Here is an 18,793-nt window from a genome sequence, read left to right on the forward strand (position 1 = left end):
TGTTTTAATGGAAATCCTGTGTACGCCTGTTTGCAGAAACCTAGATGTTTTAAAATCTTTATTTATCCATTTTGTTTAAAGAATTTAGTTATTGTAATTATCACATAGCAAACTACACTGCTATTCAGCCTAATGTGATGGAGTTCCAGCAATAAATAGGAACTTCACATATCCACTGCAGAAAGACTTACTATAAATAGACAACAACAGGTTTAAATCATCAAGAATGTAAAAAAAACAGGCTATAAAAGAACAATTTGTACACAAGTCAACATAGAAATTAGTTTTATATTATGGAATATTATTTATTATTTATGGARTAGGATTGAAGTTTCTGCACTTCTGTGATATGCAGCTAGTTAGTTCACTGGTGCTTTTCTTAGACAAACTCCACTATTGAGTACCTAAGAAAGTCTTGATTCATTCACAGTTCTGTTCCTGTCAAAGGAGGTATCTGGGTTCATAAAACCGTCTACCGTGTAATTTACCACTATTGTGGTAAATCCATTGTAAAATAGGATTCTGAGAAGTGCTAATGAATCTCTTGCCAAAATCATAATGGTTTTGTCACAAAAACAATCTTATGTTTTATAATCTTGTTGTGATACTAAAGGCTTATACAGATGGTTTTTGTAATATTTTTGCAGCCAGCTTAGAGCCATCTGGTGCAGTTATTGTCAGGTAGGCATGACTTAAATCAGAAGTTCAAAAAATTGGGCTTGTTTGTGGCTGCACACATAGCTCCAGCAAACTCGCAGTATTTTCTCAGCGCATGACTCTGGAGTCAAAATAAAAACACATCATGGTTACTCGTACATGGTGACTACACGTGATGTTCCTGATAGCCACATTTGAGAATTTCTGTGTTTCGTTATCTCTCACATTCAGATCCTGGAAATTATTTTGGGTAGATGTCAACATAAACTAAAGACTGGGACRCTACTTTGGGTCTCTCCTAACTGTTGCAGCTTTTGCTGTGGGGCTGTTAAACGCAAGCCTTTAATCCTATTAAGTCTATACAGGAACATATGATTTTATCTCCTGGTTACTTCATGGAAAGCCTATACATGGAGATTGTCTTATTAAGAGAGCAGTGATTTGTGGATTAAAAAGATTAGAGCTAAGTTTGCATCTGTATTTTGCTCCTTCTTATTTAAAAGACAATTAGCTTATGGTATACATTTTTAATTCCATGTTATGATTGGATCACTGTAGTACTGAGAAGCTGCAACTAAGATAAAGACTGCATTATATTAAATTTTGAAAAGCAACATAGTAAAAGGAAGTCTCTATTTTGCAGCTGAAACAAAAAAGATCCTTAGGGACCTGGGAAGGAAAGAAGTACCTTTCCTGACTGACTTAATTATTTTCCCATGGCACAGTGACTTGTTCAAGGTCATAGAAAAATAAATTAAATTTCTGTATTGCCGTATGAGCGGAAAAGAAACATAGGGGATGTTTAATCTGGGGCTTTATGTGTGACGCTTTATCAGTGTCCTATGGAAATAAGTCTTCAGTGATAAACTTGCGTGTTTCCCTCCTTTCTCCCTCACCACCAAGAGCTTTTGATCAATTGATTGATTCAACCAAAGTTGAAAGAGCCAGTTTTAAATATAATTACACTTCTTTAAAAAAAAAAAMCTGCGCCCTGTGTTTACATCACATGGAAGATGCTCATAAGAAAGTCTCAAGTGCCCGGCTATGGGAAAAGCTTCCGGGATGTATCCACACTGTCAGACTGGCTCTCTCCTGATTTTGCTGTTGAGCTCCAGAGCAAAGCAGGGTTGGCCACGCTGCACACGCTGGTTTGATCTGGCCCCAGTCTGAGCACCCACTTTTAGTAAAGTAAGTTCCCTTGCTGAGAAACCCTTGGCACAAAGGGAGATGCCACCTACAGATATGGAGCATATGGAGAAAGAATTGACTGCACGGGGTTGGGGTTGACTCCTCGGTGCAGATCACAAAGGTAGTGCAGCCACAAGCAAAGCAGAACTTGCACTTTCAAACAAAAGGTGCTGATCGTTGGCAAGTCAGGCGTATCTGTTCTGACAACTGTGGAACCATTTGTTTAATGATAACGTTGTTCTCGAATACATATGGTAGGGAGGAGGCAGAACTCCTTTGGGAGGGCTTTGGAAGTGCTTCCCTCAAATTGTAAGGCACTAGACTGTTTCTCTTTAGGAAGGAATTGGTACATCTTGCGTCTTTGATTTTATGCTAATTTTTCCTTCATATGGTCTGCTTCTGTTAAAAGCCTAGACTGCAGTTCTGCAGTGTGTCGTGGTAAGCAGCATGTAGGTACAATGTGTTAAAAGTTGGAAAGTTCCTTCACTTTTTTCTCRGTTTATGTCAGCTTATATTAAATAATTTTCTCCTCCCTTCCTCCCTGCTGTGTATTTTTCCAGCTGTGGGGTTAGAAATGGCTTTATTGCTTGTGCCCTGTTGCAGCGTTTACCTTTCGGTAGATATTTTGCCATACGTAGATGTTAAGAGACCTGTAGATTTTCACTGATGGAGATTCCTGAGTGTTCATATGTCTTTTGAGTCTTGAGATACTTACCTGGGGTAATCACAGAAGCTGTATCACACATAGCTGTGTAATGCAACTTCTTTAAGTAGGAAACAATTCAGCCACCATCAGGACTTCTGTTCAACTGTCTTGCAGAAAACAGAAGCACCGGTGCCRGACACGATTAGCTACATGGTTAACTATAAACTTCATGTCATTTATGCTGTTTTTTTAGGGAATTCCATCCTGCTGGTCCTTACCAGAGAGTCCAAATGTAGTAAGCTGGGCTTAGGGTTTTTTTTAATTGTTGTCATAAAGTGCTACTGAAATCAGGACTRTGAGGTATTATGATTTGGATGCTCTGTTAGAATAAATTTAAAAAAAAAAAAAAAGAAAAACAGGAAATTCTTTGGTGTTATGATATTTGTTTAATAATCATGAAACAGATCAGAGTTATTTTTATGCTGCGTTGGCAAGTCCGGTGCCTCGTCTTTGCAGGCAGCTACTGTATTTCTCATTCCTTAATACAAACCTTCTAATTTCCAACCTCAGCTTATTCATGAGTAATTTACGTCTATTTGTACTTTACCTTTTTCCTCCTTCCTCACCGATGATTATGGCTCTTTATAACTAAAGACATCAACCATATCCATTCCCAGCTCCGCTTCCAGACTAAGTCAAGCTCCCAGCTCTGTTTCCAGACTAAGTCAAGCTCTTCACGTCGGATACAGCCATAGCTCCCCTGCTCACTCCGATTAACCCTTTCTTTACCTGTTTGCAGGACGGTTATTTACACGGCGGGCACACCGCTGGCTCCGTTTCCGTGTCCCGTTCCCAGGCCGGTCCTGCCTGTGCTGTGCAGGGGTCACGGCTGCTCCCGGGCTCCCGGGAGCCGGGGACACTCGCTCGGTGGCTCCCGCATCCCCTGGCTGCTCCGTGCCGGCTGCTGAGGAGCCTCCGGGACTGCTCTTCTTTCCAGACCTACTTTGGGGAGTTTCCTGCTCCTTTTTCAAATCGCGCTCCGGGGGCTGCCTGCAGCCGGTGCTACGGGCCTGGGGGCTCCCCGGCCACGCAGGGGGGACCCGAGCCCGGTCTCCGGGTACCCAGCACGGGCTCTCCCCATCCCCGCCACCCCGGCCACGAGCCTCACTCCGGCCGCTAGCGGCAGCGCGCTCGAGCGTTATCTTGCCCGGGACACTCACCCACCCGGGGGCCAGGAGGCACCCGCGCAGCCCTGGGGACACAGCGGGGCGCGGGCAGCGTGTGCGGGGGCGCCGTGCGGCGGCTCCCGCCCCGCGGCGGCTCCGCTCTCGGCGCGGGGCTGCGCGGGGCTCCGCGGCGGCGGGCAGGCCGTGCGGCGGCCGTGCGCATGCGCGGTGCGCGCCGCGGGCATGCGCGCCGCGCGGCGGGGAGGCCGATCTGATAGGGAGCAGGGGCTGACACTACCCCCGTGTGGGCGGCGGAACGTCCCGAGGATGACGTGCGGCGTCCGCGGATCCCGTGTCTCGCTCGCTCGCTCGCCGCCCGCCGCCGCCGAAGGAAACGGGAAAAGCAAGCAGGAGGCAGGAGCAGGCGCGGCGCCATGGCGGCCCTGGAGCGGCCCGTGCCCAGTCCCGAGGCGTTCCTGGGCCAGCCCTGGGCCGCCTGGGTGCGGGAGGCCGCCCCCCCGCACGCGCACGGCGCCGCCCCCCCGCACAGTAAGGGCACCGCGCCGGCCGCGCCGCCCCCCGCGCGCCGCTCCGCTCCGCGCCGCTCCGCTGCCCCGGGGCGCGCACGCGGGGCCGCCCCCCCCCCAGCGCCCCGCGGTGCCTCCGCGCCCGCTCAGCTGACGCGCCGCTGCCATGCGCGCTGCATGCGGGGGGAGGAGGAGGAGGAGGAGGAGGAGGAGGATGCGCGGCCCTGGGGCGGGAGGGAGGGAGGGAGGGGGGGGCGGATGGTGCCGCTATTGTGTGTGCGCGGAGCGCGGCCCCCTCCCCGCGCGCACAATAACCGCCCGCGCCGTCTCCCGCAGGTGCGGAGCTGGACGAGGCCGGCAAGGAGGGCRCCAAGAGCAGGGAGGTCATGAGGCTGAGCAAGGAAGGTAAGAGCAGCGCGGCCCCCCGCCGCCGCAGCCCCCGGCCCGGCCCGCACAGGTGGCCGCGGCCCGGGCAGGTGCGCGGCCCGGCCCGGGGCAGCCTCAGTGGCCATGTTGGGAGCGCACGCACACGTGTAGGGGGGCACCCACACATGTAGGGGCTCGTACACATGTAGGGGGGCACGCACACATGTGGAGGCGCATGCAGGGCTGTTGCTGCTGCCTGTCCCTGCTGGGTGCTGTGTGGGGAGCTGCCCTTGCTCCACGCGCTGCACTTCCATGCAGCCGCATCCAGAACGTTGCCGTCCCGCCAAAGACACGCTCCATTGCAATCCTTGAACCTATCCATCCCACCCGTCAGGCCCGGTTTAGTCTTTGGCCCTCGCTTGCAAGCGGGGCCTACTGTCAGCTTGAGCAGGCAGGGCCTAAGAGTACCTTAGGTTAGGCCAAGTCAGGCATCTGGTGCCAAACCCAGTACAGGACCAGGTCATTGAGCATCACACCATCATTTGGGGCTCCACAGGGCTTCTGGTACCATAAACCCRAAGGAGCAAATTCCACCTTCGTGGTGTTGGCGAGCAAGCCACACTTGACATCGTTCTGTCAGTTGCTGATGGAGAAGGGCCAGTGGTGAGTGCAGGCAAATCAACACGTCTGGCTTGTGATGTGTGTTGTTAACATCAGGCTGGAGCAGCACCTAAGGAACAAGTGGAAACGTGTGGGACGTTTTCTTACATAGCTCTCTATTTGCTCTACTAAGAAAGTGCTGCACACTTAAAACCTTTCGAGGAAGGCCGTGAAGTTGATTCATAAGGAGTCGCCCCATCATACTGAAACTTATGTGCAAGAYACTGATGCTGAGAGGATCCCACTGTTATGTGTACTGTCGTAATAGGGATCCTGAAAGGATGTTAAGGCCCTCGTTATATTACAGTTGTTGTTGTTGTATCTGGGTTTGTTTTGAGCATATTGGCGACTTAAATGAGCACCATGTTTTCAAAACAAAGTCCTGAGAATTAATCAGTAACGCAAATCTGTGTGATAAACTATAAAATTACAGAAAGTACACGTTAAATCGTATTAAAATACCATAAAGCTTCTGTTTTGAAAGATCTTTACAGAGATCCCAAAGTGATTATGTTCTGCCCTTAGTCCTAAACTTGCCAGTATTCCTGTTTTGCCACCCTGAAATCAAATTAAGAGACAAAACTGGGATTTTGGTGTAGTTCACTTGTAGCTGCAAGGTTCAAGGCCCAGACAGCTTGTCCTTTTATCAGTGATATTGACTGTACTCTTTATTCAGAAGTAACTGAATAAAAATCTTGCTACTAAAGCTTGGCTTCCCTAAGGAGTTTAACTTGTTGAGATTAGATGTTTTGTTCTCAGGTGTCCTTGAATGCAAATTCCTATTATAAAGTTACTTGAGACATAAAGATTGAAGAGAATCACTCCTACTTAGTCATATCTAATATGTAAATTATTTTCTAGGATGATTCAGTATAGATTGTCAGCTGTCGTCTGTCACTGTTTGTTTTTCAGGGTGTTAGAGACTGAATGAAATCCTTTAAAATGTTTTATCCAGAAAAATTACTTACAAAGGAAGTCTTTAACTACATTGCTGGAATTATGGTAGTGACAGATGTGAAGTATTTATTAGCTTTATAGTAGTTAATTGTACAGTAAAAAAATGAGGTATATTTAGAAAATAAAACACTTCAGGAATTTTATTACTTCCAAGTAGTAACTTGCTTTGCATCACTTAGAAAGAACTTTCAAGAAGCTTGAATAAATTAGTACGTGTTGAAATATTTCTGCTGCGTTCACTCGAGCAGGCTGTGAATATGGGTGCTCCCACCACACCCATCCGTGRGGCTCAGCGCCCACTGTGAATCTGCCCTCGCTGGCCTTGGTAATAAAGGTGGAGGGAAATCCTGGAGGGAATTTTTGGCCTCTGGAAAAGGTTGCTGACGTGTTTGCAGGAAGGCTTTGGGCCCTTGTTTTCACCTCGCGCGTATCCGTCCTCGTGCCGGGGGTGCCCATGAGCAAGGGGTGTCATCAGGGTGGCTCTGAGGACCAAGCCCAGCTCATTTTTCTTGGCACTTGTATGCACTTGAGTAGACCACCTTGTGCTATTTCTCATGGCGGGAGATAATAAATAGGAGCTTAAAAATGATCAGACTTTGCCTGTAGAAGTTAGTTAACACTTCAAGTATTAGAACTTACTGCCCCRTTCAACGAAGATTAAAGATAATCCTGCATCCTAGTCAATACGGTCAAACCCTGTGTGGCCTTTCACGTGTGCACAGTGGAGTGAGAAGGTCTGTGAGCCTTGGGGAACTGCTTGTGGTGGTCAGGAAGAGAGTCTCTGTCAATTCTTCACCTCCCAAAAGTACTCTGTGTTTCCTAGCGTATTTTTGGGCCCAGCGTTCACAGCCTGACCGTGCCGTTCATTTCTGTAATGCAAGAACTGTGCTGAGGCCAGGTGTCCCCTCTAACTAACCTTTGGGGAACAAGTGAAGTCTAAAAAAGATTGTTTATGGCTTTTCTTCATTCTGCAGTGTATATGTAGGCCATGCAGAGAGAGAGGAATTCTCTGAACATGTGTTCAGTTTTGGAGGTGGAATTGCTTTTCGTATGCCAGCGTTTATTTTGTGCCTTCTTTTAGTGAATGCACTATGTCCGTGGTTGACTTTTGGTGACATGGAGATTTGTGGAGAGGGGATTACAAAGTTGCAAATGTTCACAGAAAATGAAAAATTTTATGCATAAATGCGTGTGCCAGAAAAACCTATCTGCTTATCTAATCAGGAAGCAGAAACAGGATTGTGTAACTTATCTGACAAATCACTAYCAACCAACCAGCTTAGCTAAAAGAGGGGTTATCAGAGTTGGAGAAGCATTTGGAATTTATATTGAATTTTTAAACACTGATTGACATATTTGAAGAATTGCAGATATGCTTGTAGATAACGTGTAGCAAAGGAGTCTACGTTCATTTGACAAGTTGTGTGYCGTAAAAAGTCGCAGCAACTATATGACTGAGGCTGACACTGGAAGATCACTGTGTCTCTAGTAACCTCTAAGTGAGATTAATTTTGCAGGCCTATGTTTTACTTTATACCATATTTTAGAAAATAGTGCTCCTTACCTACAGAACTCCTACTAATATATCTGCCCAGTTTAGCAAGTGTGCAGCATTAAGTGCTGGGAGTATTTCTAGGCAGGCACTGGCTACAGAGGAGTGAAAGACACCCTGTTTATCTTCACTAACTGCAGCAGGGTTAAATATGACCTGTGGGATTTAGATCTAAATCTGGGTACTTGGTGTCATAGTCAACTTCAGTTTCTCAGTTCAGTGGGTTTGTATTGGGGAGGTTTCAGTCTGATGCTGTGTGTGTTTTGTCTTAGATAATCTTCTCGCTATCCATCCTGACTCATTATCCTGTAGCATAAAAGATATTATATAAAAACATCCATTCACATTTTCGAGGTATCATGGTAAAATTTGAGGTCTTATCTCTGTCGCTATTTTACAGCTCCAGACTTGACTCTTTTACTTGATGAGTAGATTTGCGAGCTGCAGTTTAAGCTGTCTTGGGTAGTTACCAAAAATAATGTAGATGAAGAGTTAGGTATTTCCAGTTTATTTTTCATTTTGACCCCCCACATAAATAGTTTAAGGAAAGTGTGTGTGTGTGTGTGTGTTTGTTTGTTTGTTTTTGGGGAAGGGGGAGAATACTCAGGCAACGTCAGGAAAAGTTAACAGGATACTAATTAGTTTTACTTTAAGTATTTTGTTCTTTTCCAGGAAAAAAATAATCGTGATTTTTATCCTTTTCCTCGGAAGAATAAGAAGGATGTTGGGAGATGGGAGGGAACATTTATATAGCCAGAAAAAGAAAAAATCTGCTATAGATAGGGGAAGAAAAAGGAAGAGAAAAAACTAAAAATCATTAAGGAGATTGTGACAGAAGAGAAAACTGGTTAATGTAAGCATAGGCATTGGATTTGGTTTTCTTTTGTTTAATAGTGGTTTGTGTATGGTGCTATTTATCTCTGTTAAAAACATATCAAACAAAAACTGAAGAATAAAACATTCTTGTTTTCCTTTTCTTTCATGGCCACCTTCATCTTCTTGTGGTGCTGGGGAATGTCGGGAGGGGCCGGGAGGGAAGGCAAATGATGCTGAAGCTTCAACACATACCCCAAAAGAAAGAGGTTATCACATTCGGATCACCTTGGTTGGCGTTTTGTTTTGTTTTGTTTTTCCAGTGGGCAGAAGAGAGGAGCGAGTGTTGTGTAATTTCTTGCCTGTAAGCTAATTAGGTCGCCCAGCGATACTGGTTCTTAAAAAGATGCAGTATTCAGGTGCAGCTTGATGAGCCAAAGAGCTGAGAAGCAGCAGGCACGAAGCAGTCCCTGTTGTCAGGAGAAAGTTCTTCTTATTTTTTGCTGCGAAGATTAATAATGAGCAAAGGTTCTAGGGAGAGAGAGCTCTTTAGGATGAGGTGTGACGGTAGGATTAAATAGTTTGTTTTTATGTTTAAACATCTGATCAATTCAGTAAATATTTATCTGGCACCATTTTTTTAAATTCTATTTTTATTTACTTTATTTTCCATGGGAAGGGAGATGCTCCTGGTAGTACCTGTGGTCTCATTAAATGTAGCGTGAGGAGAAAGAGGGAGCATGAAACATTACATAGAGGCTGGGTGATACAATAGTGTTATGACAGAGTCCATAGATTTGGTCAAAATTGTAGTTCAGTGGCCCAGTTACATAGGCCTTGGGTTTCAGGAGGTAACTGTGTCCTTTACCTCCTCAACCCACAGTGGGAAAAAGGGTGGTCTAATCGTTAAGCTCCCTGACCAGCAGTTCTATGTTCAGAATCAGGATTTTGACTTTYTAAAATATTGTTCTAGAAATGACTCTATTAGGTGATTGGTCTCTAAAATAATTTATCCTAACATACTAGAAAATTTCTGGTTTTTATTTAGGTTGTCCTTGAGATTGGCAGTTGAAAGAAATACAACTACAGTGTTGACAGCTTCCTTTAATTCTCTGGCCGTTTTTTTCAGCAACATAAAATAAGAAAAAGATAATTAAGTAAACTTATTGAGATCAAAACACGTCTGTAGGATAGATAAAAAGAATGTTGCCTTTAGGATTCCCTTAATCTGTGGGGTGAAAGTCTTTGGCCTGGCACATATTTTGATAGAATTTGGGTTATACAGCTCCCATTCTCCCTGTGTTTGCACATCASTTCTTCCGAAAATGTTGACTCTTCTTTAGATGTTTTTCTTTTTGTTGTTCTTTTTCTGTTTGTTTGTTTTTTTGACAGTAGTGAGGAAACCATATACAATCTTCTGTCAATTGACAGTGATTTGATCTGTCTTTGGCATTCCTTTACTCACTGCAATTTATAGCAAGGCTTGAGAAGAAGAATGACGTATATTTACTAACATGCACCTTAAGTCCTGTTGTCACCACAAAAGCTCCATGGACTGTKGTATCTAGTTTTGATAGAAATCTAGAGACAAATGGGTATGTGTTTTCTTGTTGATCTGCATGTGTATGTGATTAATAGTTTATAGACAAAGTATAGATTTCCATATATAAAGAAACACTAGCTGAGACAAGAGTTGAGCCCTGTGCCACTATGGAAAAGAACTTCCTGAAATGGGCCTTTTGTTCCGAGATGGTTAAAAACTTCCTAGTCAGGACACCCTCAGGTTCTGTTTTACCACTGGTGCAGATGCTAGTCTTCCATCTACGGGGAAGGAATATGAGGTAGGAGCAGTGAAAAATCTATAATCAAAACTAAAACTTTCTTTTCTAAGTTGTGGTTTGCTGTTAAGAGTGGTTTTGGAGAAACCAGCAAAGGAGATGCTCAGTTTCCTTGTGTGTGGATTAATACTGTTTTAGTGGGTCTGTCTTTAAGTGTAGAGCACCCAAATTGAAGGACAAGCCAAACTACTTCTGCAGCGAATGGAGCAGCTGATTCAGGAGTTAGTTACGCAGGATGCCAGGCGGGACTAGTGTCTTCAGGTAATTTGCATGCCAGAAAACCTGTGGCTAATGCTGTTGTGAAGCAGGCAAGAGGCCTCCTGGCAGGTCTGTAGCAAGGAGGCTTTGATGCCCCTTTCTGTGTGGGAAAGATAGACCCTGAGGAGACTGAGAGTGGGTAAAACGAGCTGCTTTTGTTGGTTTTGTCTTAGTGCTGTGCAGCTGTCTGAGCTGACTCAGACTGAAGATGAGATGCAAGACAGTTACTTAAGACAGATGTGTGGGGCAGAAAAAGCAACAGTTTTGTACTTCAGTTTTTTATTTTCCTTTTTTATGTTCCTTTTCAGTGGTTAATAAGGGCTTTTAACTTGTTATGGCTTGTTAAAAGTCCTATATGAAAGCCACTGTTGCTAGAGAAGTGGGCTTCCTGATTGCTCTTGACCTATACTCAAAGGAGAGATGTCTCATTTATGAAATACCATTATTATTCTGCAATTTCCGTTTATATTTTGCTAATATATGTTTATAATACAGCCCGTAAACCTAACACATCTTCCTGTATTCCGTATTCTTGCCAGCAATTCAGAACTTAAGAGTTGCTTGGTCTCGCTACTTTTTGGCATTTGTGTATAGAGAAAAAAGATGAGTTGGAGAAAAGAAGCAGAATTGTCCCAGATCAAACGGGGCATGTGCTAGAAGTAGCAAAGAACTTGAAAACAGAAGTTCTAGGCTCTGCTGGTACCTATTTCTGTCTAGTGCAGGTCACTTAATCCCCAGGCTCCTACTGAATCATCTGYGAAACGGAAGCAGCCGTGTTGTGACAGAGCTGCACGCACGGGGCTTGGCCGCGCTTCCCTTTCCGTTCCCTTGGAGCAGGTTTTCTGCAAGAGACCCAGAGAAAATGTCCCAGGAAGAAACTTCAAGCTGTGAGACTGACTGGCAAGTGGCAAGAGTTCACCGGGGCTGATTCTGTGTGGTGACTTTTTAAAAAATATTATTATTGTATTTGTTGTCTTTTTCTGATATGCAGTGGGGCATACCCAAAGGGCTAGGGACTCTACACATTTTAAGTCGTGCTTAGATCGGACCCTGCTAACCTCATGTCAATAACAGCTGTTGAAATGTCTGTTGGAGTGAAAATAAAAGTACCTTGTCCAGCAAGACAAAACAGGATGGGTGGGACCTCTTCAGTGGCAGAAGGTGATTTGTAGCCTGCCGTTCTTATGAGATGAAATGATCAAAGTGGAAGCAGAGACCTACTGAAATGTGTTTTATCGTGTGTATTTTGATTTCTGGTGGGTATTCCGGCTGCGRTGGCCTTTATGCTGGCTGCACGAGCTTGTGCGGGTTAGGTAGGTTATCTGTGATAGTTACCATCCCTGGTTGTTTTTTACACTCTTAGTTACGTGTCATTGAGATAGGATGCTACTAACGATTTAAATCTGGAAAGTTTGTYGGAGCCAAACCACCACCACAAGTGTTGACAGAGCCAAAACGTTGTTTATTTGAGGTTGATAATGAAATCAGTTGTGTTAGGACAGTTATCTGGATGAGCATAAGTTATTCATCTGTTGCTGCAGTAATTACGAAGGGAACATTACAGTTTGTGTGATCCTCACGCCTAGCAGTCCCGTCACGGGCTGGACCCTGCTCTGTGCTCTGCTGCAGAGGGAGGGGTTGTGTGCATGGGTGACTATGTGTGTGTTGTCAAATTGTGTCCTRGAGAGGTAATATTTGTAATGCCTGACAAAGCAGGCGTTTAGTATTGACAAACAGGACTATGGAATTGCTCAATACACGAGGCAGTAGACTTTGTACRGCAGCACCCTTTCCTTAGGACTGGGGGAAGGGGAGATGCTCRGAGGGTCGTGAAGTGGTTTTGCAAGTGCTTGGGACGTGTCCTTACGTAAACGTGGATGTTGGCCTAAAAAAAGGCACAAGTTGTTATTGTAAAAATGCAATAAATGGATCCTGACTTCAAGAACCAACGAGAAATGAGATCAAATGATGTGACAGAGAGCAGTGTGTGTGCAGAGCGTAGCATAGGTAGGACAGAGACGCCTGGAAAGCAAAACTGAGACGTTTATAGTGTTTAAAATGGAGTATTGTGTATAGGAGGATGCGGAGAGAGTAATCATAGATCAGTTTGTCAAAATAGAAAAATCAGCTTTTGGAGCAGTGAACGAGAAGGATGGGGTTTGTCAATGCCAAAGCGGAGAAAATTGCACAGTGGTAACTAAAGTGAGATGAAGGCCTGGCCCAGAGCTTTAGCTCTGAAGATATTTAAGAAAAGATTTCTATCCTAAGAATACAAGGCAGAAAGAATCTCTTAGATATAGATGTAGCCCGAATAAATGAACCAAGAGAAAAGTCATTGTCAGGGATGACAGGTTTTCGTATCCGAATGATGGGCAAAATGATAATGCTGTCCACAGTGATCAAGGAAGGAGGGTGGGAGAGGTGAGGTCTAAGTTCTGCTCTTGCTGTATTGAGCTGAAGCTGACAGTTACTCAATGACAAGACATGTCAGAAAGATAGGCTGAGATTTTTGTTTAGACATAAACCTACTGTACGTGAGACCTGTCTCCTTAGGAACTGAAATTATGGGTAAAATTCCCAGAGATAAAGGAAGGGCAAAGATGTATCTTGGTGAGAACCGAACAGAGGATGAAAAGAGAATAAAGAGCTTTCCAGTGACAAGTAAAAGAGTCCTCACAGGAAGGAAGGGAAGCAGGAGCAGTAGGATTGTGGCAGTTGGAAAAGGAGGATGCTTCAGAAGAGACATTTGGTATTTATGAAACATGGGTAAGATAATATAGAAGATGGAAGTGATGTTGCAATAGCAAGAGGATTTTTAGGCATTTTAGTGCAAATAGTTTCAGAGGAGGACAAGGGACAGCTGAAGAGAGTTTAGGTGGGAGTTAGAGATGACTGTGCAAATAAATTGTTAARCGGTTTATGAAGAGTTTGGAATCAGAGGAAGGATAGAAAGAGAAGTAGCACAGTTACAGATCCGATCAGTCTTTCCCGTGTTAGGAAATCTACCTCGGATTCCTTTTGTCAGACGAGAGAGAGAAGCTAAGCAGAAAAGTAAGAGGAGACCTGAGAAATGGGGTGATGTGGGTGAGGCAAGAGGAAGCATTTGGACACGCGTGATTTGCACCTGTGATAGGAGGGAGCTGTAAGGAAGAGAAACAGAGTGGGAAGACAAAATATGATATTATTGGGTTTTTTTTTCTGTCTTTCTCTTGGAATAAATATTAGCATTCTGTTGTGGAGAAAGAAATGTATGTAAGGGAAAAGGTTGGAGGAGTGAGTCACAGGTAGGAGGGAAAGGGCCAAAATTGCAGGCGTGGGTTCAGCTCAGCCGGAGGGAGGGCACGGCCTGGTGAGCAGCAAGGGAGAGGAGGAGAGCAAGTGTGCAACAACCTCTGCGTTACACACTGCTTGGGAAGGACAGGCAGGAATAAAGCAAATGGAAGGAGCTTTTAGGATAAGCAACGGATTGGGGCAGATGCARTCGGACCTAGTGGTGGGAGAGAGATGCAAGAAGATGGAAACGGGAAGGGAGGAAGTACTGTATGGCTGTGCAGGAGGGTGGTGGTGTAGGTGTCCTGCATGCTGAGGTGAGGGGGTGGGTGTGATGGGCTGGTGCCATTCAGAGAGTGCCAGTTTAGCCTGTGGTCAGCTTTAGAAGCAAAGATTGTTCTTGGAGATGACTGGAGACTATGAGCAGTTTGTCCTCTCAAGCAATCCTGTGCTTAAATCCATAAGGTGCCTTTAAGAAGAGGAGGATTTTGAAGGCAGTGAGGGGATATCACCCTTTCCCTGAGGAGGCAGGAGAGTGTGTAAGGCCTGGCCTGCCCTGGGGCACCTCTGTGCCTTGGCCACCGGTCACATCCATCACCTGTCCCGATGGACGTGAGCATGGATTTGCTTGCTGGCTGTGTCCTCAGAGCTCGGGCCCAGGGCTGCAGCTGACGTGACTGCGGCTTTGCTGGTCTGGCAGGGCAGAGCAAGCCCGTTTCTGTCACTGTGTTCCAGGCAGGCCGCTTTCTGATGCAGAATCTTTTTTGGTTTTATTTTTTTTTTCTCCTGAGAATAACAGAACCCGTAASGTTGGAAGGGACCCCTAGAGCTCATCTAGGGCAACCCCCTGCTCCAGCAGGGACACCCAGAGCACAGGGCGGCATCCAGGYRCCTTTGGAAGATCTCCAGAGAAGGAGACTCCACAGCCTCCCTGAGCAGCCTGTGCCAGGGCTCTGGCACCCTCACAGTGAAGAGCTTTTTCCTTAAGTTCCCGTGGAAAGTGCTGCTTAATGATTTTTGAGGTGTTACGTGGAATGGTTGCCCTTTCTGACACCCGACTTCTCAGTGTTTAAGGGGTTAATCTCAGATTTTCTTGTCTCTTAAATAGATTTAAACAGCTGCTACAAGAAAGAGAAAGGAGGAAGATGTTAGGGTAAGGAGTAGTCTACTTACACACACAGAGGACCAAGGCAGAGGTTTTAATCATTACCACCCCTTCTTTTCTAAGCAATTTGCCTGTCCCTCTGTGGTGTTGACATTCACTCATCCCAGGAGCTGATATAAGTGTTCTAATTCCCAGAGTTACTGGGATCAAATTAATGTTTGTAAAAACATTTTTGTCCTCTGTGACTGAAGGGTCACTTAAGTCCAGAGGTTTTTGTACACTGCCGAAGTGTTACACAGGGAGTTCAGGGTTTGTGGGTTTTTTTCTTGGGTGTTTTTTTTTGTTGTTTTTTTTTTTTTAGGTTCTAAGCTATTCATGCTTGTGGGTTTTTTGGGATCTTGGAAAGGTACACTAAGAAATTGAATGTGTAGTCATTGGAAAAATATAAGAAGAATTTACAGGAAAAACATGTAAACTGAGAGGTAAATATAGGCCTACATTGGCCCTAGAGCTTTGTGCGATCTGTGCTTGGTGCAAGTTTTCTTCAGCTATTCCCATATCTCACAACACAGTGAGTGTGTGTTACCCAACCCAATGAGACTCTAAAGGAGATGAGGCAGCTTTACATATTTTGGGGTTTCTGATTCATCAGAAAAAAAAAAAAAAAAAAAAAGATTTTACTGACCAGCATCCCCTCATTCAGACATGCAGGATTTTTGGGTTGCAGTTCTTATTATTGTTTCCTGCCTATTACTATTCTTACTATTTGTTTTCCAAGCCCTGTGACAAAACCACAGGTACTGTAAATCTTTAGTGCTTTTCTGGCAGGTTGGAGTTTATTTTGAATTCGAGGKTTTTTTTAATTTCTTTTTTTCTGAACATGTAAAAGCTCTAAAGGAATATGAAGATGTGTGTTTAAACGCTATAGCGCATAGCTATAAAACRCGTAAAAAAGATTTTTTAAAATGAGTTTTTAAAAACAAATAAGATGGTGTGATTTTTATGCCAAAATAAAGTGGTGTACTTTACATGAAGCCATAAGCAGTATGTGTTGTGAAGACATGAGAATCTATCTGTGAGTGCTGAAAAAAAATCATGTAAGCAGCTATTTTAAGTAGGAATTTGAAGGAGATAGAGAAAAATTAGATGGTGTGGAGGAAGGAGGCATCAAAGCTGATAGTGTAGCATCCAGGAAAGTAGTGTGCAGAACAGATTTCTAGCCAAAGCAGCATTTATAATAATAATAATAATAATAATAAAAAAAAGTAATAAAAAAGTATTTCCTCATTGTATGGTATTGGCTTACTGTATTGGAGGTGGGAAGTAGATCTAACTGTAATTGTCAAACTGAAGCAATGATATAAATATTGGAAGGTCAATCTTCTTTAACACTATTCCCTAAACATGCCCCCTGTTCTCCACATATCTCCTTTAGCCTTCCCTCTTTTTGCTAGACTGAGCTCTCATCCTCCTCTTGAATCGTGCCCCAGTTTTCATGTGAGCCACAGAGAGGAAGGAAGCGAAGAGAAGGGCGCCCGCTGCAGCACTTGGGCTTTCGAACTGCTCCTCCTCCTCTGGATTCATTCTGCTGTGTCCACTTGTTCATGTGCCATAAGATGAGAGGCTAAAGGAGATGGGAAGTTCAAAGCAGCTTTGACTCTTGTTATGGTCTTCCAGCCTTAGCATGTGGCTGCTTTAACCCAATTCGCCTGAAGTCCCAGTTTATTTGGGAACATCATCCAGGCCCTTAAGCGTGGGCTTCTCTCAGCAAATTGATAAGGGACCACGTGCCAGCATAGAGTGCTATGAGAARAATACACAGAACGTGCTTTTAAAGGCTTTATATATATATAAATGCTCTGAGGTTGTTTATGATGCCCGAAAAAAAGACTTTCTATGTTCAAAGTCATCTATGAAGTAATGATTTTTAAAGAAGTGTTGTAAAGGAAGGATATGGAATGAGTGATTCATGCCTAGAGCATACCTGAATGTCACAGYGATGAGAGGGAGCAAGTGACCTGGGAAGAAACCATGAGAACAGRCAAGTTTGGTTACTAGCATTGTTTATGTATCATCTTTCCTCGTAAAAAGTCCCAAAGTCTTCTACCAGCTACGCCCAGAAATTAATCCATTTATCATTAAACTGTGTGTGAGCATGGAGAGTATCTCTGAATGCAGATGGGGCGGCTGTGCAGAGCCTGATCCCAGCCTGCGCTGCCATTAAATGCAAGAACTCCGAAAATCTTCCGTATACCAATAGGGKGTAACCCAGATCCCACTGAAACATTTCACTACACAGTGACTTGACAAGGAAAAGAACAATATGTTGAAATTACAGGGGCTTTAGGGTTTGTGAGTTTTTTTTGTCCTTTTTATATTTTTTTWAAATTATTTTTATTAAATACCTTTTTGACCAAAGCACATTACCTCTACCTGTGAGCGGTCCTTTTTTTTTAAATTTTTTTTTTTTTATTTTAAAATTATTTTATTTTTTTTTTTTATATTTTTTTAAAATTATTTTTATTAAATACCTTTTTGACCAAAGCACATTACCTCTACCTGTGAGCGGTCCTGCTGTACGTCACCGTCTAACGCTCTGTTGTTAATCAGCTTCTCAAAGATGGTGCTTCTTTTGGCACCAAGTTTTGCTCGTTAAAACTCAGCAGTGATCAAAGAGCGTCATCTTTTGAAATACAGTATCAAAGTTAATCTTCTCCCAAATAATGGTGAGTATCACCCAAACCGAGCTTGTAAGGGTAGGCCAGTTCTTACAACAGCAAATAAACCAGTATTCCACTCTCACATTTTAGCAAGTCACCATAAATACTGGTGCTTTTCTCTCATTTTAAAATTATTTAAAAATAGAACTTGATGTTATTGTGCCAAAAGCGAGTTTGCCTGTTTTCTTTTTTTCATGTGCAAGCAGGAAGCATCTCTATCTTCTTTTCTCTACCTGCTGTGCTAGTGAGGACCGGGATGCTCTACCAGGAAAGGATTTCATCTTGTTTCTTGTTTGTTTGTAGTTGTTAGTGTGGGKKTTTTTTTCTKTTTATTTACTGTTTATGCATGTGTGGCAATAGTTTTCTCACACACTTCATGATAGCACTTGGTTTAYTTTTTTCCCCTAAGATAGAAAGGGAAACTAGCTGGTGATCCAGCAATAACTGAAGATTGTAACTGGCAATTAATTTTCGCTCTGTGGGTAGATTTATAACGTGAGCAAATCCTCCATAGCCAGCCTGCAGCTCTGCCTTTTATCTGGTTGAGCACTGCCTCCAGCCTAAAGCTAAAGCCATCTTGCACGGTGCCAGCTGGAATTTTGCTGGAAAGAGTCTGCTCTGGCCCCCTCATCCCTCATGATGTGTATTTACATGTGTGCACTTGAACTCTGTAGTGCAAAACAGGCAAGGAGTGGGGGAAACTATTGAAAGAAATAATAGTTTAACGAGGTAGCTTTAATTTAGGTAGCTAGTATATGATGGCAACRTGATCTTTTTCTTTGCATTGTTTTTTTGCATGAAAATAATGGCATTTCTTGCATGTGTTTTATATATATGTACACATGCATGYGTATGTATATAAATGCATACTATATATATGTATATATATCACACATATATTTTAGACAATTGGCATGAAAAAATTAATATGCTCTTCTGTTTAACAAACAGAGATGAATTTGGTCATGATCCTGAATTAGTTGTGCTAGGAGGAACTTAGATCTAGCAAATAAGTCGGGAAGGAAGAATTAGTCCCAGAAGGCTGATGAATTTAGTGTTATTCCCTGTGC

The 18,793-nt window shown here is 43.7% G+C and overlaps 1 protein-coding gene across 1 annotated transcript in view; it reads left to right on the forward strand.

Annotated features, from left to right (window-relative positions):
• The first annotated feature begins 4,021 nt into the window (after nt 1–4,021).
• Nucleotides 4,022–18,793, forward strand: part of ATXN7L1 (ataxin 7 like 1) — a 97,536-nt gene continuing 82,764 nt past the window's right edge. The window contains exons 1-2 of the mRNA XM_026046403.1: nt 4,022–4,206; nt 4,521–4,589. Of these exons, the coding sequence (XP_025902188.1) occupies nt 4,092–4,206; nt 4,521–4,589 (184 nt within the window). The 5' untranslated portion in view covers nt 4,022–4,091. The remainder of the gene's footprint in view (nt 4,207–4,520; nt 4,590–18,793) is intronic.

The sequence above is a fragment of the Nothoprocta perdicaria genome, unplaced genomic scaffold (assembly GCF_003342845.1).
Source record: "Nothoprocta perdicaria isolate Ctin4 unplaced genomic scaffold, notPer1 scaffold_44, whole genome shotgun sequence".
Taxonomy (NCBI): domain Eukaryota; kingdom Metazoa; phylum Chordata; class Aves; order Tinamiformes; family Tinamidae; genus Nothoprocta; species Nothoprocta perdicaria.